The sequence below is a fragment of the Salvelinus sp. IW2-2015 genome, linkage group LG11 (genome assembly GCF_002910315.2).
Source record: "Salvelinus sp. IW2-2015 linkage group LG11, ASM291031v2, whole genome shotgun sequence".
In the NCBI taxonomy this organism is placed as follows: Eukaryota; Metazoa; Chordata; class Actinopteri; order Salmoniformes; family Salmonidae; genus Salvelinus; species Salvelinus sp. IW2-2015.
In genome coordinates this window covers 32,805,306-32,830,636 of record NC_036851.1, presented here as the reverse complement: position 1 = coordinate 32,830,636, position 25,331 = coordinate 32,805,306, and the positions used below count along the sequence as shown (strand labels likewise).

The 25,331-nt window shown below is 42.3% G+C and overlaps 3 protein-coding genes across 7 annotated transcripts in view; 2 read left to right on the top strand and 1 right to left on the bottom strand.

Annotated features, from left to right (window-relative positions):
• LOC111970220 (syntaxin-16) overlaps window positions 1-9,552 on the bottom strand; it is an 18,049-nt gene extending 8,497 nt beyond the window's left edge. Inside the window, exons 1-3 of one of the 4 annotated variants that reach the window (XM_023996822.2) lie at window positions 9,122-9,552; window positions 8,276-8,305; window positions 7,101-7,208 (exon numbers count right to left, since the gene is read on the bottom strand). In XM_023996822.2, coding sequence (XP_023852590.1) covers window positions 7,101-7,208; window positions 8,276-8,305; window positions 9,122-9,253 — 270 coding nt within the window. In that variant the 5' untranslated portion in view covers window positions 9,254-9,552. Of the gene's footprint in view, window positions 1-7,100; window positions 7,209-7,368; window positions 9,063-9,121 lie in introns of those variants that run through there. The other 3 variants (XM_023996824.2, XM_023996828.2, XM_070445638.1) reach the window with 3 other exon arrangements.
• A 172-nt stretch (window positions 9,553-9,724) lies between these two features.
• LOC111970221 (EEF1A lysine methyltransferase 3) lies at window positions 9,725-12,103 on the top strand. 2 transcript variants are annotated; one of them, XM_023996830.1, is made up of 4 exons: window positions 9,725-9,793; window positions 10,038-10,195; window positions 10,363-10,474; window positions 10,750-12,103. In XM_023996830.1, exons 2-4 carry the CDS (start codon window positions 10,061-10,063, stop codon window positions 11,145-11,147), a joined length of 645 nt encoding a protein of 214 aa, XP_023852598.1. In that variant the 5' UTR covers window positions 9,725-9,793; window positions 10,038-10,060; the 3' UTR covers window positions 11,148-12,103. The 2 variants fall into 2 exon arrangements, with proteins under 2 accessions (XP_023852598.1, XP_023852597.1); XM_023996829.2 differs by having other exon boundaries at window positions 9,730-10,195.
• A 12,258-nt stretch (window positions 12,104-24,361) lies between these two features.
• LOC111970218 (natural resistance-associated macrophage protein 2) overlaps window positions 24,362-25,331 on the top strand; it is a 39,371-nt gene continuing 38,401 nt past the window's right edge. The window contains exon 1 of the mRNA XM_023996819.2: window positions 24,362-24,452. The gene's annotated coding sequence lies outside the window, so the exon portion shown is untranslated. The remainder of the gene's footprint in view (window positions 24,453-25,331) is intronic.

Genomic DNA, 25,331 nt, shown 5'->3' with positions numbered 1-25,331 from the left:
CGTGGCAGAAAAAGTGTAATGTCATCCACTGAGGCCAAAAAGGACAATGTCAGAGAAATATGAGAAAAGCTGTGAAAATGGAAGTTTGGAACATAAAAGAGAAGGAGCCAGAAAACTAATGTTTGGGAAGATTTGGTGAAGTGGTAAAAGAGGACGATAGCAGTGCATATGCTATGTGTAGCCGTACTGTTCCAAATGGTTAAATGGAAACTGAAATCTGGAAACGGACTGTAGGTCTTATCCCCTCACAGACGTTAATATTAAATCCTGCATAATTTAAGAATTGCTTGCTGTAAGTGATTCACCAAATGTACATTTTGACTTGGAAGACAGAAGGAAAATATTATTTTGTTTCAGCATCTTGAGAGAATCGAATGAATGCGCAGTTAGGGACTGTCTGTAGAGGTAAAAAATAAATAAAAAGCTGACAGATTTCAACCACATAAAATATTTGCATCTCAGGCAAACTGAAATCTATCAGAAACACTGTAGTTTTCACAAGCTTTCCATTTCCTTACAACCCTTCAAACTGATGCTAATTTGGAAATGTTTGCACAGAAAGAGTAGTTATTGATTTTCTCACGGTGCTAAAGTCTTTGCTCCAGAAGCAGCAGAGTTGACAATAATAATATTATATTCTCTTCTTTGGAGTTCTTGTATGGACTCCTCTGTCAACTGACCAAACCTGTGTGATTCTCCTGAGTAGTGGATCTCTATGGATGCTCTTCTTTCACTGCTATCCATCCAGGTGTGGACGGTTTCGGAAGGCTTATGAGGGCGGCCAGCCCTTCTTTTTCTGCCGGACCCGTTGATTGCATAACTGAATCTGAAAGCCACGCACCACAGATTAACCGGATGCAAGGGAACAGTTGACATGCACTGAAAAGTCCAATCAAATAATGACAATTTTAAAGAAGACTGACACGGGACCTTGGAATTGGGTATAGGCTAATACTAATGGCTGACAATTTCTGAAGTATCTACAGTCTCATAGGTTTCCATTATGGGTGGTGAAACTAGGCATATGTAATAGCCTAAACCGTAAAGGATTAGCTCCACTATTTACAACTTGATGTATAGATTGTTCCTTCACCGCTGAAACTCCATTATTTGGTTAGATGTTACTTAAAAAGGTATTTGGCCAGGATATTTTTTTTTAACATGCTCACATTCCCTCATCACTACCATTGATTGTTGTGGCTAAAGTAAGGGGTGCAGTTCTTGTTTTGGCTAAAGTAAGGTGTCTTTGTTGTGGCTAATAGGATTTGTGTGGCAAGTAGGTCGTTGGTGCTAAAGTAAGTGCAGTTTGTTGTGTATTTCTAAGTAGGCGTTGTCTAATAAGGTGCAAGTTTGTTGTGGCTAACAGTAAGTTCGTTGTTTGTGGTCTAAGTAATGCAGTTTGTTGTGGCTATAGTAAGTGCAGTTTGTTGTCGGCTATAGTAAGGTGGCAGTTCTGTTGTTGGCTCTGATAGTAAGGTGCAGTTTGGTTGTGGCTAAAGTAAGGTTGCAGTTGGATTGTGGCTAAAGTAAGGGTGCAGTTTGTTTGGCTAAAGTAAGTGCAGTTGTTGTGGCAAAGTAAGGTGCAGTTTGTTGTGGCTAAGTATATGGTATAGAGTGCAGTTTTGTGGCTATAGTAAGGGCAGTTGTTTGGCTATAGTAAGGTGCAGTGTGGTGGCTATAGTAAGGTGCAGTTTGTTGTGGCTATAGTAAGGTGCAGTTTGGTGGGCTTAAATGAGTGGTGGCTAAAGTAAGGTGCGTTGTTGTGGCTAAAGTAAGGTGCAGTTTGTTGTGGCGTTTAAAGAAACTGAACCATGGAATTAGGTTCTCCTGACCCATAAACTACATTCAGAATGAGGGACCAGCTAACATCAAGTTGTTAAATTATTAAACACATGTTTAATAAAGATAGTCCTCAAAAGAAGAAAGAACGTTGGTGGAGAGATCTCTGATGAAGTCTGAAATAGTGGCTTACTTAACTAAAGTAAATGGAAGCTCCTCTTGTTGCCCGGCTCAGCCTTATACCGTTAAGGTACTTCACCGTATCCAATTTCAGTAAGGCCAGATTCTTAAATTCTGCCCAAATTGATGGTACATGTGACAGGGTTAAAAGCTCCTTGGCGAACTTGACTCACATGTTCTGGTCCTGGCCACGTCGGTAGATTGGTCCACTATATTTAAGACCCTTGCTGAAGCATTGGATTAGAGTGCAGCCTAGTGCAGAAAAGGCTATTTTGGAGTACCAAACAACATCCTTCCCTGACAATCAGACAGCTAATGCCATTGCCTTGGTCTTCCCTGTTGGCCCACAGACAGATTTATTGGATTGGGAAATATATCAATCCTCCCTTAGCCTCAAAGATTGGTCGAGGAGAAAATGTACAAGTCTTTACATTGTTATCCTTCATTCACTGTGATAAAAAAATATTATAACAGTACCATGAATAGTTGACCAAACCTGGAATGAGTAGGATCTTCACTATTTTGTCCATTGTAGAATAAATAATGAAGACATCAAAAAAACTAGAAATAACACTATGGAATCATTTAGTAACCAACAACAAAAAAAAGTTTAAACTAATCCAAATATGTTATACTGCTTCAAAGTAAACCACCTTTGCCTTGATGACAGCTTTGCACACTCCTGGCTTTCTCTCACCAGCTTTCATGGATAGTCAGCTGGAATACATTTTCAATTAACAGGTGTGCCTTGTTAATTTGTGGAATTTTTATCCTTCTTAATGCGTTTGGAGCCAGATGTCTTGTGACAAGGTAGGGGTGTATACAGAGATAGGCCTATTTGGTAAAAGACCAGTTATATTATGGCAAGAACAGCTCAAATAAGCAAAGAGAAATGACAGTCCATCATTAACTTTAAGACATGAAGGTCAGTCAATGCGGAAAATGTCAAGAACTTTGAAAGTTTCTTCAAGGCAGGTTGAAAAAAACAAGCGCTATGTTGAAACTGGTACTCATGAGCCGCCACGGGAAAGGAAGACACAGATTTAACTCTGCTGCAGAGGATAAATTGCATCCCAAATAATGCTTGAAGATTCAAGTAACAGACACATCTCAACATCAACTGTTCAGAGGAGACTGTGTGAATCAGGCCTTCATGGTTAAGTGCTGCAAAGAAACCACTACTAAAGGACACCAATAAGCAAGACAGTTGCTTGGCCAAGAAACACAAGCAATGGACATAGACTGGTGGAAATCTGCCCTTTGGTCGATGAATCCAAATTGGAATTTTGGTTCAACACCGCCGTGTCATCGTGAGACGCAGCGTGGTGAACGGATGATTTCCGCATGTGTGGTTCCCACTGTGGAAGCATGGAGGAGGGTGTGATGGTGCTTTGCTTGTGACACTGTCAGTCATTTATTTAGAATTCAAGGCACACTTAACCAGCATGGCTACCACAGCATTCTGCAGCGTACGCCATCACATCTGGTTGCACTTAGTGGGACTATCATTTGTTTTTCAACAGGACAATGACCCAACAACACTCTAGGTTGTGTAAGGGCTATATGACCAAGGAGAGTGATGGAGTGCTGCATCAGATGACCTGACCTCCACATCACCTGAACTCAACCCAATTGAGATGGTTTGGATGAGTTGGACCGCAGAGTGGAAGGAAAAGCAGCCAACAAGTGCTCAGCATACAGGGGGAACAAGTATTTGATACACTGCCGATTTTGCAGGTTTTCCTACTTACAAAGCATGTAGAGGTCTGTCATTTTTATCATAGTACACTTCAACTGTGAGAGACGGAATCAAAACAAAAATCCAGAAAATCACATTGTATGTTTTTAAGTAATTAATTTGCATTTTATTGCATGACATAAGTATTTTGATCACCTACCAACCAGTAAGAATTCCGGCTCTCACAGACCTGTTTAGTTTTCTTTAAGAAGCCCTCCTGTTCTCCACTCATACCTGTATTAACTGCACCTGTTTGAACTCGTTACCTGTATAAAAGACACCTGTCCCACACTCAAACAGACCTCCAACCTCTCCACAATGGCCAAGAACAGAGAGCTGTGTAAGGACATCAGGATAAATTGTAGACCTGTACAAGGCTGGGATGGGCTACAGGACAATAGCCAAGCAGCTTGGTGAGAAGGCAACAACTGTTGGCACCACATTTATTAGAAAATGGAAAGAAGTTCAAGATGACGGTCAATCACCCTCGGTCTGGGGCTCCATGCAAGATCTCACCTTCGTGGGCATCAATGATCATGAGGAATGTGAGGGATCAGCCACAACTACACGGCAGGACCTGGTCAATGACCTGAAGAGAGCTGGGACCACAGTCTCAAAGAAAACCATTAGTAACACACTACGCCGTCATGGATAAAATCCTGCAGCGCACGAAGGTCCCCTGCTCAAGCCAGCGCATGTCCAGGTCCGTCTGAAGTTTGCCAATGACCATCTGGATGATCCAGAGGAGGAATGGGAGAAGGTCATGTGGTCTGATGAGACAAAAAATAGAGCTTTTTGCTCTAAACTCCACTCGCCGTGTTTGGAGGAATAGAAGGATGAGTAAACCCCAAGAACACCATCCCAACCGTGAAGCATGGAGGTGGAAACTCATTCTTTGGGGATGCTTTTCTGCAAAGGGGACAGGACGACTGCACCGTATTGAGGGGAGGATGGATGGGGCATGTATCGCGAGATCTTGACCAACACCTCCTTCCCTCAGTAAGAGCATTTGAAGATGGGTCGTGGCTGGGTCTTCCAGCATGACAACGACCCGAAACACACAGCCAGGGCAACTAAGGAGTGGCTCCGTAAGAAGCATCTCAAGGTCCTGGAGTGCCTAGCCAGTCTCCAGACCTGAACCCAATAGAAAATCTTTGGAGGGAGCCGAAAGTCCGTATTGCCAGCGACAGCCCGAAACCTGAAGGATCTGGAGAAGGTCTGTATGGAGGAGTGGGCCAAAATCCCTGCTGCAGTGTGTGCAAACCTGGTCAAGAACTACAGGAAACGTATGATCTCTGTAATTGCAAACTAAGGTTTCTGTACCAAAATATTCAGTTCTGCTTTTCTGATGTATCAAATACTTATGTCATGCAATAAAATGCAAATTAATTACTTAAAAATCATACAATGTGATTTTCTGGATTTTGTTTATTTTAGATTCCTTCTCTCACAGTTGAAGTGTACCTATGATAAAAATTACAGACCTCTACATGCTTTGTAAGTAGGAAAACCTGCAAAATCGGCAGTGTATCAAATACTTGTTCTCCCCACTGTATGTGGGAACTCCTTCAAGACTGTTGGAAAAGCATTCCTCATTAAGCTGGTTGACAGAATGCCAAGAGCGTGCAAAGCTGTCATCAAGGCAAAGAGCGGCTACTTTGAAGAATTTCAAATATATTTTGATTTGTTTAACAATTTTTTGTTAAACTACATGATTCCATATGTTATTTCATAGTTTTGATGTCTACACTATTATTCTATAATGTAGAAAATAGTAAAAAATAAAGAAAAACACATAAAAGAGTAGGTGTGTCCAAACTTTTGACTGGTACTGTATACAGTGCATGTTAAGTATTCAGACCCCTTGACTTTTTCCACATTTTGTTACGTTAAAGCCTTATTCTAAAATTGATTAAATAATTTCCCCCCTCAATCTACACATAATACCCCATAACGGACAAAGCAAACTTTTGCAAATGTATTAAAAATAAAAAACTTAATTACATTCACATCAGTATTAAGATCTTTTACTCAGTACTTTGTTGAAGCCCCTTTGGCAGCAATTACAGCATCAAGTCTTCTTGGGTATGATACTACAAGCTTGGCACACCTGTATTTGGGGAGTTTCTCCCATTCGTCTCTGCAGATCATCTCAAGCTTTGTCAGGTTGGATGGGGAGCATCACTGTACAGCTATTCCTCTCCAGAGATGTTCGATCGGGATCAAGTCTGGGCTCTGGCTGGGCCACTCAAGGACATTCAGAGACTTGTCCCGAAGCCAGTCCCGCGTTGTCTTGGCTGTGTGCTTAAGTTCGTTGTCCTSTTGGGAGGTGAACCGTCGCCCCAGTCTGTGTTCCTGAGCGCTCTAGAGCAGATTTTCATCAAAGATCTCTCTGTACTTTGTTTCGTTCATCTTTGCCTCGATCCTGACTAGTCTCCCAGTCCCTGCCGCTAAAAAACATCCCCACAGTATGATGCTTCACCGTAAGGATAGTGCCAGACGTGACGCTTGGCATTCAGGCCAAAGAGTTTAATCTTGGTTTTATCAGACCAGAGAATCTTGTTTCTCATGGTCAGAGTCCTTTAGGTGCCTTTTTGCAAACTTCATGCGGGCTGTCATGTGCCTTTTACTGAAGAGTGGCTTCCGCCTGGCCACTCTACCATTAAGGCCTGATTGGTGGAGTGCTGCAGAGATGGGAAAACCTTCCAGAAGGACAACCATCTCCAGAAAGGAACTCCAGAGCTCTGTCAGAGGGGACCATTGGGTTCTGGGTCACCTCCCTGACCAAGGCCCTTCTCCCCCGATTGCTCTAGGAAGAGTGTTGGTGGTTCCAAACTTCTTCCATTTAAGAATGATGGAGGCCACTGTGTTCTTGGGGACCTTCAATGCTGCAGAAATGTTTTGGTACCCTTCCCCAGATCTGTGCCTCGACACCATTCTGTCTCGGAGCTCTACGGAAAATTCCTTCTACCTCATGGCTTGGTTTTTGCTCTGACATACACTGTCAGCTGTGGGACCTTACATACAGGTGTGTGCCTTTCTAAATCATGTACAATCAATTGAATTTACCACAGGTGGACACCAATCAAGTTGTAGAAACATCTCAAGGATGATCAATTTAAACAAGATGCACCTGAACTCAATTTCGAGTCTCATAGCAAAGGCTCTGAATACTTACGTAAATAAAGTATTTATGTTTTTTATTTTTAATACATTTGCTAACATTTCTAAAAAAACGTTTTCACTTCGTCATTATGGGGTATTTTATTTACAATAAGGCTGTAATGTAACAAAATGTGTAAAAAGTGAAAGTGTCTGAATATTTTCCGAATGCACTGTATAGACAAAATAATAAAAACTTCTCATACTGAAGTACTGTAGAAAGCATGTGATTGGTTCTTACCTCATCTACCCCATCTACCCACTTGGGCGGCAGTCTCTTGGTGACTCCGATGGCAGCTTCTGGGTCCAAACGTATCCCAGAGACCAGGGCCATGCGGTCATCAGCCAACTGATAGGAACATCACAGATATTACACAGCATATAATTTCCCATTTCAAGCATTGTTGTTTGCAGACTTTCCATACAAAGCATGGTTTATGTTTCCCCCAGAAAAATAGGTCCTTGTGACTCTGATAGTATAGTTTGGATACAAGGAGATTGGACAGTACCTCATCAAGCTCCTAATGTGATTGGCAGACCCCAGCGAAGTCCAATAAGGAGAGAGGGAGAGGTGAGATGAAGTGAGACAGTAACAGAAGTAACAGTAAGTGAGCCCCAGACAAAAAGCAGTGATCAGCTTCATACAGACATTTTTCATGCAATGTCACAGATACCGTTTAAAGAGGGATCATACTAATGTTCCAAAATGTCTAATTTTGACCCCAAAAATTCAATTTTATATCAATCAATTGAGGTTCTTCAAACATGTAAAATCACCCTTTAAAAAGGTAGGCCTGTCTTTGATAAATCTATGCTAGGCCTAAATACATTGGGTCAGTGAAGTGTGACATGAGAGTGTGTGTGCGAAGGCAAAGAAATAGGGCTAGCCTATGTCCCTGATCTCCAAATGATTAGCCTAAGCACAGAAGCATTTCATATAGGCCTAGAGAAAGGAAAGATGTAGGACAAAGATTAGCATTATAAGAGGATTTTGATATGCATGCAGATCACTCAGCATGAGCACCCAGAACACCATGCAAGAGAAATAATGCCATAAAAACGAGGAGCACCTAAGCCATTTCAGAAACTCAAAGTCGAGTAACCACTGGATTTGCTCTTTGATCCAAACAAACATTACTATGCCGCAAAACGCCAGACGACTGATTTGTCTTGTAATGAATTGGGCCTAACGCTTCCTCTACTATCCACAATCAGGTGGATGAAAAGAAGTCATTTCAAAGTCTGGATTTGAGTTCTACTATGAAGCTGCTGGACACAATAACGGTCCCATAGTCAAAACACCTTAGTGCCCAAAAGTAGGAGGGTGAACGAAAGAGGGACTGAAAGGGAAAACTATAAACTCTTTAGAGTTTTGAAACTATGCAAAATAAATAGGCTAAGATATTATGGACTTACATAGACAGCATTTGTAAAAGGCCCTGCATCCTGGTCAATAATGCAAAATAGAAAATATATATCAGTGACCAACAGTGCAAACTAAGTATTCTAAATTAGCATATACAAATATCTTCGTAACAAGTAGGCCTAGGCTATATCAATGTAAAGTTTGTCAAATATCTTAAAAATAACAGTTTAACAACCCAACACCAAGCACAGGATCAATTCAATCTAAAACAGAGCAAAGCACCATCTAAAGGGTAGGTTTTAGAAAGACATGCAACTCACTAAAAAGCAAAAGGGTACACACTACAAACAAATACCTCATAAAATGTAACACGTCAATTGTTACATTTGACCATCTCTATAACAAAAGACTATTCAACTCATTCCAGCATGAACTGTTATTGCTTCTTTATCAAGTACTGAACATTGCCCTTAAAATTAACTTCATGTTCTACCTTTAGCCAAACGTTTAATTTGTTTCTTACTTTGACAAATACATTGCTTCAATTGACTTTATCATGCCAAAGGAGAATGCACGCTCTAAGATGATTGGTAATGCAAGTTGAGGCTATCAGTACTCTAAAAGCATGCCTCTGTGACATGACTCAGGCCAAGGCAAATGTGCGCATCTAGCTTGACAGCTAACTGTACCTAGTTGTTGCGTTCTAGCTTGACAGCTAAATGCAGCAAGTAGCCAACATCATATTAATGTGTGTTAGATGGCCACTAGTTAATTAGCTAACGAGGAGACTTAATCAAACTACGGCTAGTTTATTAATGTGTTAACCATCACACACACACACACACACACACACACACACACAGACGTCAAATTCAGACGATTAACGTTAGACTCACCGCAGCATTGCTACGTGTACTCAGAGTACGACGGGTGCCGTATGTACTCACTTGCTCAGCCAATATATGACGATTTTGGATTGCATTGTTCCGCATTAATAAGAAGGCATCGGTCAAGCGCCTAGTTGCCATGCTTAATTTACACCCTTAAAATGTGTAGCTATCAAATAACAACCCGTAGCGCACAGTGACTACAACGACTAGCTAGCTACTATACAATGCAATGAACGTTAGCGAGATAGCCTGTACCGGCTAATCGAAGGGTTCTTCCCCTTTCTGTCCTCACAATAATATATCGTTTGTTTTCTATCTTTCGCTTTTATGAAGTACATAAATAAAACATAAAATATTAAGTTTGACTTCAATGAAACATGTACTGAAGATGAGGTCTGTGTTCTGGCCTCATCTACGTGGAAAACGTAAATACACAATAAGAGCTTCGTGACCAAACACTTCCCGGTTAAAACTTTTAATTTGAATTGGAGACCTCTATTAAAGAGAATATATTTGTAAAACTAAATCTAATCATCATTAATCATATTTTATGTATTTTCATATTATGTACTTTTATATTAATAAAATAAATACATAAAAACGAGAAACGTTTTATTTTCCGGGTCAATCCCACAAGGTTTCAGTCCACCGATATTTTTGAAGAAGAGTTGAAATAATGTAGGTAATCAAGGATGCATGATATATAGTTCTGCATTGCATAGTATTATATTGCAATAAAAGCATTGGCATCTATAAAACTGAGGAATATATTCGGTTTTTAGCGCTACCCCCAACTGTAACTATCAGCGAACAGGAACGTACCCATTGGAATCTCTATCGCGCATGCTTCCTTGAATGCGTTAAGCTAATGGCTAAGGATAAACTACATTAACAGTCTAACCATTTTTATTTACAATGGCAGAATATGGAGAGGAAGAGGGATTCATGTTACCTGTAGACGACGGTTTATTTGCTGATACATTTTCTGATGATAGCGTGTACAAATTCATCGGTCAAGAGTTAAAGATCAGCCAGGTGTTCAGCGCCAACCTCGGCGTGGCAGCGCCAGTGTGGGACGCCGTAAGTTCACTACTAACTCCATGAGTACACACTGGCTACATTTATTCTGCACATGATGAATACAGCTTTATTGGTTATGTAGTAGTGCATTTAATACAGTAGTGTTATGCAAGGAATTTAATGAGCTGCCTGTTGTATTTACTGTTTGGTTACTGTTGGTTAAATAGGCGCTTCATCTATGCCGCTATTTCGAGGAAAACTCGCTCAACCTGAAAGGAAAGCGCATCATTGAGTTGGGCGCAGGGACTGGCATTGTTGGCATTTTGGCAGCACGTTTGGGTATGTTGGTTCATTCTTTGTCCGTCCAGTAGAGGTCGGCAATGTCGATTTTCAGTAGCATCCACTGTTATTTCAATAGCCTATTCATTATTATTTACTTTAATWGCCGTTTATAGAATTTGAATTGCCTTTCCATCACACTGTTTACCCTGTCACACGCACATTAGCCTACAAATGTACTTTTCAAAGACTTTGAAACACTACAATAAAAATGTAAAACATCACAAAGATAATCATTTATAAAGGTGTATTTACCTAATTTCCCACTGTTACAGGAGCGGATGTGACCTTGACAGACCTCCCCCTTGCTGTCCCTCAACTGCAAAGCAACGTCTCAGCCAACATGCCGTCCTCCGGCTGGCCTTCTGTTGCCCCCTCCGTCCTCCCCCTCTCCTGGGGCCAAGACCAGCACATCTTCCCCATGGACTGGGACCTGGTACTGGGTGCAGACATTGTGTACCTGTCTGAGACTTACCCCCTCCTGCTGGACACACTGGTTCACCTGTGCAAGGTCAGGGCAGTGGTGTACCTCTCATCCAAGATGCGAGAAGAGCACGGAACGCCTGGCTTCTATGGAGACACTCTGCCACAGAGGTTCCATGTCAAGCTGGAGCACCGCGACCCCACACAGAACATCAACATCTACAGCGCTACTCTGAGAGGGAAGCAGTGACAGAAATGAGACTGGATAGGACTGGGAGACTGATGAACCGGTAAATAGTTTGAGACTTGGAAGAGAACCACACAACAGTGCCTGACTCTCTGAACCCTCTGGGGTTCCTTCCTCTCCAAAAAAACTTTGTGCAGGAGCTGGATAAGAACGAATAGGCACCTGACACAAAAGAGCAAAGGCTCCTCACTCTGATTTTAGTGCTCCCAAAAGTGTTATTTTAAACAAAATATAGACCAATAGGTCATCATGTTGAATGAAAAGGTCTGTATGGTCTTGTAAGAAACAGAATAATACTTTTGTGGGCAGGAAAAACATAGCAAAGATAATTTTCCTGTCTTTGGCAGGTTACTACAGTCAAATCAAGTTGTGTTTGATCTGGTTTGAGGAAGTGTTATATTGTTTAGGTTGACAGGGTTGATTACTGGGAAAATGTTGATGATACCATCCACTTGCAGAACTGGCAAAATTGACAGTTGCTGCCCCCACTCCCACTCCCTCCGCCTGGACATACTTCATCCCCTCACTCTCCTGCTCTCTGCTGATGTGCAGAGTTTCTGTTTAGAAAAGAAAAGCCTGTTTGTTCCGCTGGATAGTTTCAAAGAGAGACCGGCCGTTATACCCCCCCTTCACCTCTCTCTGTGCTATAGCTCACCCGACAAAACAACAGATCCCTATCTATATTCACAGTGGGCTCTCCACTAGTGGTCCACAAGGTCCCCATATGAGAAACTGTCATTCATCGTGCGTGTAATAATCCTTTGATCAATATTATAATGATAATGCCCAAGCAAGTTGGACAAAAAGTAACCTGTGGTACAACATAAAATACAATGTTATGCATTACTTTCCTATGCCTATAGTGCCTGTAAGAAATTATAAATTTTTCAATTATCAAATGATTGATTGAGAACCAAAACTTCTGAGAAATAAAGTTAATAAAATGTATACAACTTTCAGCAACAATCTCCTTGTCTGCTTTGTCGTTGATATAATAGATGACATGTTGTAATGCTTTTTTCCTTAGGTTTGCAATGTCATTCACTTTTAAGCACATCAACCATGTACACACAATGTGAAGTGTGCCAACCCTCGGTGTCATTTCAGCATTGTACAAGCAAACATGAAAATCAAGGATGATATCTTTGGAAAGATATATTGTATAGTGTCATCCTTAAATCCTCCACCACTGCTGTCCCTAATCTTCAAGCTGACCCCAAAACTATCAGATTTTAAATCCTCCACTGCTGTCCCTAATCCTCAATCTGACCCCAAAACTATCAGGTTTTAAATCCTCCACCACTGCTGTCCCTAATCCTCAATCTGACCCCAAAACTATCCGATTTTAAATCCCAATAAATTCAGGTTATTGCTATTCGTGATCCTTAGGACGTCTCTACTCTAAACCCCACCCTTACCTAACCTTAACCATTTTTCATTTAAACTTCAAATCGGGTAGCGACGTCCCAAGGATACCGGATAGCAAGGACCGTAAATTCATGGCAGACAGCCTTTGTTGCCCCAAACAATTAACTTCAGCCAAAAAACGCTGAAGTAAGCATTTGGGAGCAGGCAAAGTTTTTTTTTACCTGCTGTGTCACATTGGTCCGTGTGTATGTACAGACACAGTTTATATTCCCACTTCTCTCATCCTGCTATCTGTCAGCCCAGGGAATGTGACTGGGTGGGGAATGTTTGTTGCAACCAGGGTGTGCCTCTTAAAATAATTCCACTGTGATGTTTTGAATGGGAATGTTGGCTGTGGACAAGAGGAGGATGGCCTCTGGCGGTGACAGGGGAGTGAGGGTGTGTGGCACGAGGAAGGGGGGATCAATAACATTTTCTTTCTAAAACAAGTTGCCCAGTTGGTGTGGTCAGCATCAGACTATACCCTAAAAGCAAGGACCTTCCTCCAGAAACACTGACCAGAGGTATGTGTGATATGACAGTCATTGGATTATTAAATGTGCTTTCAGTTGATCTTATATCTTATATTCATACAAATTCACACTTGTTGGTTTGATCTAAAGTTTGACTTTTGTATGCAAGTCTGGACTATAAAAGTTTAGTTTTCTACTTCAACARTGAAACTGCATCTCATTTGATGAAATAGAGAAAAAAAATCTAAATGTTAAAAGCAATTCTGTAGTTGAAAAGGCATATCTACATTAGGGATACAACAATAAAATGTATGTTTTTCCTCTACAATAATTTCAGAAGTCAGTCTCTGGTTTCAAACCTCTTGTGATGGAGTTCTGGGCTGTGAGTGAGGGGCAACCACCTATATATGACAAATTTGGGACTGTTCCCGGACGAAACTTTGCACATGTGTGAGTTCAGTTCACTTTAAGCTGTTTTAAAATGATAGTGTGTTTGTCTCTGGGAAAGCTTGCCAGGTGAGAAACGTAAACAAATAGCTATGGTCTGCTTAGTTTGTTTTCATGTCTCTTTGTTGGCAAACAGAAGCAGAGCAGAATGTTCTTAAACCGAGCAGAATAGTCATAATCCTAAGAAAAAGAAACCTAGTATCACATAAAGATCATGTAAATAAGGTTGTTTGTATTCATTCAAAAATATATTTCACTTACAAGTGAATTTACTATGCAATATTTTCTTTGTTGTCTATATGGGTTATTAGGTGTCCATGTAACATGCTACACCACTGTGTCCTGCAAAGCTAGGTATTGGGGTAATCTTAATGTTTTTTCCACACCCTATTATTTCCACAGATATCAGGACAAGCACCAGGCATTAGATTTTCAACCGTACCAGGGCAGGGAGCCCAGTTGTTGGACAGTACCAGGTTCTAGGACCGGAGGGGTCCTACAGGACTATACCAACTGGACTGATCAATATCTGTTGCCCTCTATCCCTCATTTCCCTTTTGCTCTAGACAACCAGCTCCGACAGCTCCAGGGCTTAAGGGACTATCAGGCTCAAGAGAAGAGAGAGAGGGAATGGCAGGTGGGAGAGGCTCATAGAGCAGCAGCTAGTGAGAGGGAAAGGGAGTGTGTGAGAAGGATGCAGAGGGAGGGGTGGCAGAGGAAGTGGGAGCCCTGTAGTCCTGTCCGCTACAGGAGGGAGCTAGCCAAGAGAAGTCTGAGTGACAGTAACTATCGGGAGCTGGAGGCCTGGGCGGCCCGCTGCGGCCACTCACTCCCTAGGAAGAGACGCCTGGAGGCAGGGCTGAGGGTGGGGGACGAGGGGGCGCCGGAGAGTGAGAGAGTCCTGGAGAGAGAATCATGGGGCAACAGAAGTGGCGCAGAACCCATAGCAAGTGCAATGCATCTGGYGGGACTACCTCTTCAGCCAAGACAATGGGGACAGTGGGAGAGGAGGGACACACAGCAAACTATGTGCCACCGCTTGTCTGAGCCAGTCATTCCTTATACAACATACCCATCAGACACCAAGGAGAATGAGACAAGCTACCAGAAGAGGTTGTTTACTCAACCTCCAGGCTACATTCCACCTCCACCTTATAATGCCCCACATAACATTTCACCAGTAATGCAACATTCTGAGAAATATACCACTAAAGAAGCCATGGCTTCTGTGTATGCAGGGTGGGATCCGAGAGCTAACAGACACAAAAACTGCACACTGCCTACTCCGAGGAAGCAAGACTACTCTGTACTAGACTTTCATAGGGAAAGGGGAGGGGGAGATGAGTTTATGAAAGAAGAGTGGAAGCAGAGGACCTGGTCTGATCCTGGAGGGCATAGGCAGCAAGGACATGTTGTAGTTGGTCAATGGACAGGCTTTCCAGCCCATCCACAGAACATGCCAATCCGGTCTGAAAGCCTCTCACCTCTGCTGCAGTCCCCACAACAGCCTCAGATGGCCAACCTCAGTGAGAAGGCCTACCCCAGTGCCACCAGAGAAAGGAAAGTCAGTCTAAAGAAAAGGAAAGGAGGGGAGACCATATATTGCTTGGTGTCTCGCATGGGTGGAGTGGCAGGGTTGCCAAGTTCTCCTGAAGAAACACTAAAACCCCTTTCTCTGCCACTCTTCACCACCTCCCCTCTAACAACTGTGTCAAACAGTGAGTTAAGCAGAGTATCTAGCGGCCTAGAGGAGTGTAGTGCCAGTAATGAATCGCATAAGCTTGCAGATAAAGTTGATTCAGGTGTGCCATCACTCCAGCATGATTCCAGTGCTTCAGCCCAGACCCCTTCCTCCATAAGAAACAGCAATCTCAAACCTAAACTGAAGGGGGCGCTAGACTGGATGGGAAGTGAGCAAGCAGAAGCCCACAGGGATGAGCTTCTCAGGGCCATTCAGAGCCCTGAGAAGGAGAGGAAAGTGACCTCCAATGCCTACCCAGTACGACGGACAGTGAAATTGCCTTGCCAGAAGGCACCCAGGTTAGTGCTTCATCCCCTGTATCCAGGAGAAAAGGGATGCAAGTACTGGCTCCTGTGTCAGTCAAGTATCCCTTATGGAGGGAGCCCAGTTACATGGGCCGAGTCAAGAGTGACAATCCCTCACCTAGCTATTTGATGGGTACCTGGGAGGAGGGCGAACCAGGTAAGAATCTGAATGATGATCGTACAGAAAATAGCCCCGATGCTTGCAATCATCTTCTTGATGTTGAAGTGAGGCGATTGGAGCTCAAGAGAGACACAGAGTCTGACGGTAGCAGTGGTCTTCTGGTCATCAATGCAACTTGTGTTGTAATCAGTGGAGTTAATTTTCCCTCCTAAAAAAGAACATTCCCAGTATTTGTGCTTACTCCTGCAACTCCTAGTGACCCCCTGTGCCTGATCTAGACCCAAGCTCCCCTATCGACCCTATCCCAATAGATCCCAATATCCCAATAACCAAGTCAAGGAGGATACTACACCTGATCAGAGCATTGATATATCAGCCCAGATCTGCCCCCTGTTAGATAGTGAAGAGCCTGTGAGTGATTTCAAACCCTCTGACACAACTGTCATTGAAAAAGACTTGCCTCAGCAGATAGAGACAAGCCAACTCTCTGAATCGCTCTTGCCCTCACCTTCGATCCCTGACAATGAGACCTGGGAGGAGCGTGCTGAGAGGATTTTGGGGATCCCTTTTCTGAACTCCAGCGTTCAGGATAAAACAGAAAAGGATGAGATGCCACAGCTGCCAAAAGATGAGAACAATGACACCCTTGAGTGCCTTCCTGAGGTTACTCTGAAGGAGCCAGTGTCAGAGGCATCGCCTGAGATTGGTGTCACTGAAGATTATTTTTCTGCTAAAGACGCTGATGTCACTTTAGATGACCAGTCTGCACCAGATATAGTTGCAGAGCCCAAGATGGAGCTGAGGGAACAAACATGTGATGTCTCTGTGGAGAACTCCAGTGACCATCTGCCTGACGTAAAGGTGAAGTCTTTACGAGAGACAGGTAGCACAAACGAGCCCCCATTCAATCCTTGCCAGGAAGCAGGTCAATTTGGTGATGATGGTTTCCCCCCACCCATCTCACATTGCCTCAACCCACCTCTAAGTAACCCTGATTCTCCCCCACACTCACCTTTAAATGCTACCTCCCCCTCTAATTCAAGACCCTCCTCTTCCTCTCATCACTTGTTGACTTTACCCTCCCAGTTAATTTCATTATCTTCCCTCCCTAAGTCTAACATAGACCCCCTGTCTCTTCCTGAAGATCCACCCTCTCCCTCAGATATAAGCTTACCCCTTCACCCTGATTACCCTCCTACTGAACACTTAGACTCCATTTCCCTGTCCCAATTCCCATCTCCCCCTCCCTCAGTCCCGCTCTTCCCCTCCAGTTCTCCCACTCCATCTCCCTCGGTCCCACTCTCCCCCTCCAGAACCCTCCTCTAGAACCTGGAGCCTAGAGATACTGGCCGAGGCCTTTACCCCTGTCCTGTCCATATCCACCACACTCACCACACATTAAGAGGAGCCGCAATACCCCAAGTCCCTCTGGGATGCAGTGAAATGCATCCGGAAGGACACAGCCCCTGACTCAGAAAATGAGGAAGAGGGACGTGAGCTGTGGGATCCAGAAAGTGCTGGGGAGGATGGTGCTGCACTATATGAAGAATTTTATTTGGGCATTGGGGATATGTTGTTCCAGAGTAGTGATAGCCTGAGACAGGGGATGATTTTCAGTTCTGGCGAAAGCTCCCTTGAAGTAGCAAAGGACTGAGAGGTGCAAAGGGATCACGAAAAGGGACACATTTTGATTAACGTCAACACAGGATGAAAAACGCAGTGAGAAAGAGCCCAGTGGGCCAGCTAAAGCTGACACGCTCTCCTGCAGCAGCACAAACAGCCACAGCTCAGGGGACACGGTCATCATGGGGGCCGAGGGAGAGTTTGACTCTTAGACAGAGACTGAGGAGGAGACAGATTGTGAAGCTGAGATCATCAGTAAGGAGGAGCCTGACACCAACATGAAGCACTGTGTTGCTGAGGGAGCGGAATGGAGCGGCACTGTTGGGCTAAAGAGATATGTTGTAGTGGAGGGGGAGGGAGATGATGAGAGAGACAGGGAGGTGAGGGACACAGCTGAGCCTTGTCAAAACAAGGGGTATCTGTCTGAGACACAGGTGACAATGCTGCAAATTGAGGAAAGGCATATAGTAGAGAGTCAGAAAGCTGGGGAAGTGAGAAACTCTGAGGGGGAGGAGAGCAGAGGTTTGGACAACGTAACCACTTCTGAAAAGTTATCCGGTGGGGTCAAATCAAATCAAATTTTATTTGTCACATACACATGGTTAGCAGATGTTAATGCGAGTGTAGCGAAATGCTTGTGCTTCTAGTTCCGACAATGCAGTAATAACCAACAAGTAATCTAACCTAACAATTCCACAACTACTACCTTATACACACAAGTGTAAAGGGATAAAGAATATGTACATAAAGATATATGAATGAGTGATGGTACAGAACGTTATGGGTGACGAGGGTCAGTGTGGATGCATGATAGTAGAGGGGCTAGAGGAAAGTGATAATGGGCAACACCATAATAATGGTGAAACAGTTTACAGTACACAATGCACTGAGGTGGTGGAAAGTGTTAAGGAGATGTGGAGCAGCAATGTGGCAACAGGAAATAACCTTTTGGACAACAAAAAATCCTGTGACTCATTCTTAATGGAGAAGTTCTCTCAGGAGGATACTCTGTCAGTCAAGTCAATAGGTAGGACTGCAAGAGSTATATCATGCTATCAGAGCATGAACTTGCATAACATTTTGAATTAGCTAATTGACATTTTAAATTCCTTCAGAGCCTTATATTGAGATTGAGRAAACGTCTATGTGTCTGGGCTCTGACTATTTATAGATATACAGAATTTCAAATAGTAGAATAAGGGTATTTATTTTATTAAAGCGGCAATCAGCAGTTGAAACAATAACAAGGCGTCCCATCACAGTATTGCTAAAAAGCTGAGAGATGGTCTGGAGAAATGTAACCCTCAAAATCATATACAGAGCTAGGGATGCAAGGACTGACCAGCCATGATATCACAAATATGGTTTTAAACATGTTTTGAGGCTATACAGTGTGTTTACATTTACTTTGTTTACAAATACTGGAATAAAACAAGGTTATATTTTGGGTTCTGATGGGGTACAACAGTCGACCTATGCTCTTGAGGCATTTCTAAGTTATATTTTTCAAGAATCAATGGGGACATATAATTAACTTATAAGTCAAATCTGTAGCAAATACAGATTGCCCCCCTTTAAGAGACAAAAGGAAAATGGGGTGTCCCTCTCTCGAGTGCAGGAAATATTCAGAGGACACCTGACTACTTTTGAAAAAACTTGCTAATTTTTCAAAATAAAAGCCTGAAACTATGTCTAAAGCCTGATCACAGCCTGAGGAAGCCATTGGAAAAGGAATCTGGTTGATACCCCTTTAAATGGAGGTTAGACGGGCCAGGAAACACAGTTAAAAAATATATATATATCACTTCCGGGTTACMTTTTCTCAKGGTTTCGCTTGCAGAATAAGTATTGTTATACTCACAGACAATATTTTGACCGTTTTGGAAACTTTGGAGTGTTTTCTATCCTAATCTGTAAATTATATGCATATTCTACGATCTGGGCCAGAGAAAATGTCCGTTTACGTTGGGCACGTTATTTAAAAAATAAATAAAAWWTCTGACCCCTAGCGCTAAGAAGTTTTAAAGGGCATTTTGCAAGACCTCCGAGATTTGTTGTATGGCAGGGTGTAGTTATTGCCAAAGCATCTCTCAATGGTCACAATCTATTTGCTGTGCTTGGGAATAAAGCAACTTTTTCCATGAATATTTATGATGTGAGATTATTGGCTTAGAGATGTGCATTTAGTATGATGCATTTTGACATAATTATGTTTCAATAATTGTGCCGTTTTAATAAAAAATAAAAAAATWAATTAACCATGATAACGTGTAATATATCATTTTCAACAAGTCAAGAATTTGTTTATTGTATTGGTCGCCATTTGAAGTATTGATACAGTATGTCCTCTTCATGATTGACATGACACAACAATAAACAACCCATTAGGCCTACTTTTAGCAAGGTATCTGAAATATTTCATAAACAATTCATTCATATATCACAGAGATTACATTTCCTTCATGTGGAAATGAGTAAAACACATTGGAATTATTCTCATAGAATTTAATGTTGGCTATTTTTTATTGTATAACTATTGAATTTTGAAAAGTATCCTATACAAATCTTCTTTTGAGCTGCCTAGGTCATGCAAATATTTTCTTACAATACATATTTTGCCAATTGGCCTGGACCCCTTTTACTGCCGGTCCGGAGACCCGTAGATCCTTCACGACTGGACTACCGAAGTAATCCGCCCGAGGGGGTTCTTCAACTGGCTACTACGTCGCGACGTCCCCTGAATGCCCATCTGCTAGCCTGCTAGCCGCGGCCCGCTAGCTGTCTGGAGCATATTGGACTGTTAGCTGAAGAGATCCATCGGCCAATTTTTTGGGCCACTATACCTATTTTGCCAATTGGACTGGATCCCTTTACTACACGGAACCCTACTAATCCATCACAACTGGACTACTGACGTAACAGCACGAGGAGGCTCCGCACGAGGAGGCTATAACAGACTTCTTCCGTCGCGACGTCTCTCTAAGGCCCTTCTGCTAGCTTGCTAGCCCCAACCCGTTATGTGTCTGAATCGCTGTGTCTCCAGCCAGCCTAACTACTCACTGGACTCCTATGATCACTCGGCTAGAGGAGAGAGAGGAAGGACAGCTTTGAAAACAACAGCTGGAAAATTAGTCTGAAGCACAGTAGCATTTGGATGCATTTTAATAATGTAGACAATGTCAGAGTGTAACCGATGTGAAATGGCTATCTAGTTAGCGGTGATGCGCGCTAATAGCCTATCAATCGGTGACGTCTCTTGCTCTGAGACCTTGAAGTAGTGGTTCCCCTTGCTCTGCAAGGGCCGTGGCTTTTGTGGAGCGATGGGTAACAATGCTTCGTGGGTGACTGTTGTTGATGTGTGCAGAGGGTCCCTGGTTCGCGCGAGGGGACGGACTAAAGTTATACTGTTACAAGAGCACAGAGTAGAATTTGCCAAAACAAAATCTCATATAAAGCCGGTTCTACGCACAACCTACACCGGCATATGCRAACTGTGCAAACAACTGTGAAGCAAGCTGTAGCGGAGCTTCGAGAAACTAGCGAGCCTGCTAGTGATAGTGGTCGAGTCAGCACCTTCACACGTGGAGATGTATCCACTCAGTCAAGTAGGCCTACTCCGCGACCCACAGCAACGCAGTCTTCTATAGACCAGTTTATGCCAAAGTCTATGTCATTAGCAAAACAAGGCCAAATTGATATTGCATTGGCTAAAATGATTGCCACCAATTTCCAGCCATTTTCGATCATGGAGGACAGAGATTTTAGAAATGATAGCAATAGTCTAAATCCAATGTACACAATTCCAAGCAGGAAAACCCTTTCAAAATCATTTATTCCACAACTGTATGAGAGCACACAGGCTTCAGTGCGGGAAAGAGTCCAAAAAGCTACTGCAGTTTGCCTTACCACTGACTGCTGGACATCAAGGGTAACCACTTCTTACATGTCGGTTACATGTCACTTCATTGAAGATTTTTAGATGTCTAGCTGTCTTCTGGACTGCTTTGAGTTCAGTGACAGACACACCTCAGAGAACTTGGCAGAGGAACTGTTGAGAGTGGCCAGAGAATGGCAAGTATATGGAAAAGTGGTCTGTTGTGTTAGCGACAGTGCAGCTAACATAACCAAAGCCATGAAAATCTTAAAATGGACCCATCATCCATGTCTTGCCCACACAATCAACATGATTGTAAGAGATGCTCTGAAGGTGATGAAGTCCACWGTGGACAAAGTGAAAGCAGCTGTGGAATACTTCCACAGGAGCACAGTAGGTGCTGAAAAACTAAAGTCTACACAACGCCAGATGGGGATGCCTGAACTGAGGCCTAAACAAGACTGCACTACAAGGTGGAATTCAACATTTTATATGTTGAAGTGGTTTCTTGAGTCAAAGGATGCCATCATCTCTACCCTGGCCATTGTCAATGCACCTGTTGATGCTCTGACCCAAGAGGAATGGGAGGTGGTGGAGGAGGTGTGCAGAGTCCTGGAACCCTTTGAGCAGGTCACTGTGGAGATCAGTGGAGAGAGGTACAGTAAGCAGTTATTACTACATCATTATTTAATCCAGTATTATATATGTATATGAGCAGTAGATGAGAATGTAGTATCAGTAGACAAAACATGAACCTGAACTAATAAGTTACTGTTCTCTCTTTTCAGCTATGTGACAGCCTCAAAAATGATACTCCTTTGTAAGCGTCTGCAGCGAATCACAACCAGCCGCCAGAGAGAAGCAAATGTAACCACAGGACATGTGACAGAGTTGATGGACACCCTATGTTCATCAACGGACAGAAAGTTCCACAGAATGGAATATAATCACGTGCTATCAGAAACCGCTGCACTTGACCCCAGGTGTAAGAMGTTAGCCTTCAGTGATGCCAGAGCAATTGATGAGGCTCTTCAAAGAATAACCTCAGCAGCAGGGAGGGACAGCCCCAGCAGTCAGCTGGCTCAGGCACAAGGGCAACAGGAAGAAGAGGGATCAGGTGGAGCAGAAGCACCAGCAGTAGTGCCACAAACATCTGCTGTTTGGATGCTGTTTGACGAGAGAGCAACTGGGGATGCAGCACGAAGGAATCCCTCAGCAGATGCCATAATGGAGGTCCGGTCCTATATGGAGGAGCCCCTCCTCCAAAGATCTGCAGATCCTCTGAGCTGGTGGAAGAACAAGGCCTCTGTTTACCCACGGCTTACTAAAGTCATGACAGGGAGACTCTGCATAGTGGCCACATCCATTCCCTCTGAGAGGGTCTTCTCGAAAACGGGACAAATAATTACTGAGAGAAGAAACCGCATCAGCCCCTCGAAAGTGAGGCAGCTTGCATTTCTGAATGCAAATTTCTCAGAAAAGCAATATWTGGTCAGCATTGCCGTGTGCTGCTGGTTATAACATGGCAATAAAGAAGAGAGAGAAAAGAGGGACCCGTTTAATGTTTTAAGTGTGATGCTGCAGTCTTGCACATTGTTATTTATTTTTCTTTGATATGGTGCAATATTCTATTATTATGTTGTTCAGATTGTATTCGTTTTGAATTGTTACATTTATATGCACTTTGTTTATATACATTAAAAAGTTGTACTTTAAATACAAATATTTAATAGCATTCTTTTTCATAACAAACCAATGCATTTTTAAATACATTGTGGTTAAGGTAGAGTATGATTTCATTTAATAATTTAATTAGAATTGTTTTAACACCAATCATAGTCAAACTATCGCAAACAGTTTGACTTGAAAAAAAACAAAACATATATTTTTTAAAGAGCCGTTTGGGAGTCAAAATAGCCAGCTCTTTTTGGTGAGCAGAGCCGAACGAGCTGCCTCACTGAAAAGACCCGGAATGCCCATCACTAATTGGTGAGTTTCAGGCCTCGGAGAGAACATAATTGTACACTCGCAAAGTCGACTGAAAACGAGGGCTGAGGGGCTTACGTTGCAAACTTCCMTTGCTTGGCTAATCATTTGGACCACCTACCAAGATGGCGACGGGTATTCCCCCAAGGGTATAAGGCGAGGGTTAGTGGACGAGGGTGTGTCTTTTTAGTGGACGGTAGACGGAGTGTACAAATAGGTTCACTCCCGGGCCTGAAACTCCCCATAATTAAATTCGCGACGATTGTACATCCGCTAAGAAATGTCCGCCAAAACTTAAAAACAACGTCAATAGAGAAGTCAACATACAAGTGTAAGTAAAAACGAATGCAAATAAGTTAGAAATTGTGATACTAATGCACATGACGGCAAAAACACGTCTTGTAAAAAGTAAATATGTTTTTGTTGTGTTATCGTTTGGAAATTGTAGAACTAAAACATGTTCTTTTTCAGAAGTTCCAGCTAGGCAGGCTAACTTTTTAGTTAGCTAATTAATTTGCTACCTATCATACAGTAGGCGTATATTAATAATTATATATTAAATATATCGGTAGAAACGCTTTTATGCGAAAATATTGATATAATAACCATATCAAAGTAAACTTGGAGTCACGACATTTTGTGTGGTCCTCCCACCACGACTCGTCAGGAAAACATGCAGTTTGTTAGGTTACAGATGAAATGAATGATGATGAACTTCATAGGGTGGTGAAAGTGCAAGGAGATGAGCTTGTTGCTCCTTTCCAATAAATATCGATGGTCTTATTCTAGTGACATGATAATCGATTCTTGGCTGCAGTTGACAAATACAAATAATCTCATAATGTAGGCTTTACAAAAATTGCCAGCAAACCAGAAAAGCAAGGTGAAGCAATTCAGGCATTCTTGAAAGTCAGGACARTCATTGTCCTGCAAAGACACATATTTATATTAGAAAAAAAAATATTTCGCATTTAGAATTAATCGTGGAGTGGAGTTTTATAGTTACGTTACACTGGGCACGCGATGTCACCGCGTATCTTCAAATCATTATTTATTCGAGGAAAAAAAAAATGTTTCCATAATTTGTCGCAATGAAGAAAGTTCGACAAAATAAAAAAATCCACCTCAGTCTAACGGATAAAAATGTTGTCGATSTTTAGAAATTGCAGTTTCCATTACACATGTCGCAATTACTTTTTTTTTTACGACATGTCTTTTGTCGAATAAGCCTGGGTCAATGGAAACGTCCTACTGTCATGTCAGTTATCTATTCGTTATTTAACGTAATGAAATTGACATGAACACACGTTTTGTACATAAGCTATATCCAGGTAAGACGACGCTGATCCATTCATTCCGGTGCTTGTTTTACTTGAACTTTACATCTAGCTTGCTAGCCGGCTAACACCATGGCATCCAAGTTAACGCTAGCTAGCTAGGCTAATTGCTTGCCACATCATAGGTCAAAGTGAACTAACTAGCTGGTTAGTTAGTTAGCTGTCAATTATTTACTGTAAAATGTAAGTAGACAGCTATGTAAATTAAGTAACACTTATTTGTAGTATTATATTATTAATGCAGCATAAGTAAGCTAACTAAGTTACACGTTTGGGAACTAGCCAGCTAGAGTCCATGTTAACGTTAGTTACCCAATGTTCCAGCGCTAGCCGGGGAATGTAGCTAGTTTACCTGTGGTTAGCTAGCTACCTATCCAAGGTTTTGGCGATAATCTATGTTTGTTAAGATATATAACAGTTAGTATAGACGTCAGAATATTGATCAGCCAGGAAATTTGGCAGATGTAGTTACTCATCTGACTTCTTACATTGATCATAAGCAGGCTCAAAAGGAAAGTCACAATCACGTCTTTGCTCAGATTCCATTGGTTTGTCATGGTACTCCTTTGACGCTTACTTTTACTTAATTTCAGATAGCTGCCATAGAAATGTCTAGACTTTCTGCTCCCCCTTCCTATCCAGTTATTAACCACACTTGCTTGCTAGTCATTTGTTATTGACTGGGTTTCAATGTCAAAGTGAGCCCATGTTTTGACTGGGTTTCAATGCCAAAGTGAGCCCATGCCACCAAACAGCTTAAAATAAATACATCTAGTGTATGCAGTGTAGATGGAAAGTTTTTACATTGCACAAGGTTGAATAAATATCAAATACCTTTAATCACTTCACTGTTTAAACCACAACCTTTGAGAT

What these genes read in the sequence shown, in the direction of transcription:
- LOC111970221 (XM_023996829.2), top strand. Translation starts at nt 10,031, where the DNA reads ATGGCAGAATATGGAGAGGAAGAGGGATTCATGTTACCTGTAGACGAC. An exon ending in CAGCGCCAGTGTGGGACGCC is followed by an intron (nt 10,196 to 10,362) that starts GTAAGTTCACTA and finishes TTGGTTAAATAG; the next exon opens with GCGCTTCATCTATGCCGCTA. An exon ending in CATTTTGGCAGCACGTTTGG is followed by an intron (nt 10,475 to 10,749) that starts GTATGTTGGTTC and finishes CCACTGTTACAG; the next exon opens with GAGCGGATGTGACCTTGACA.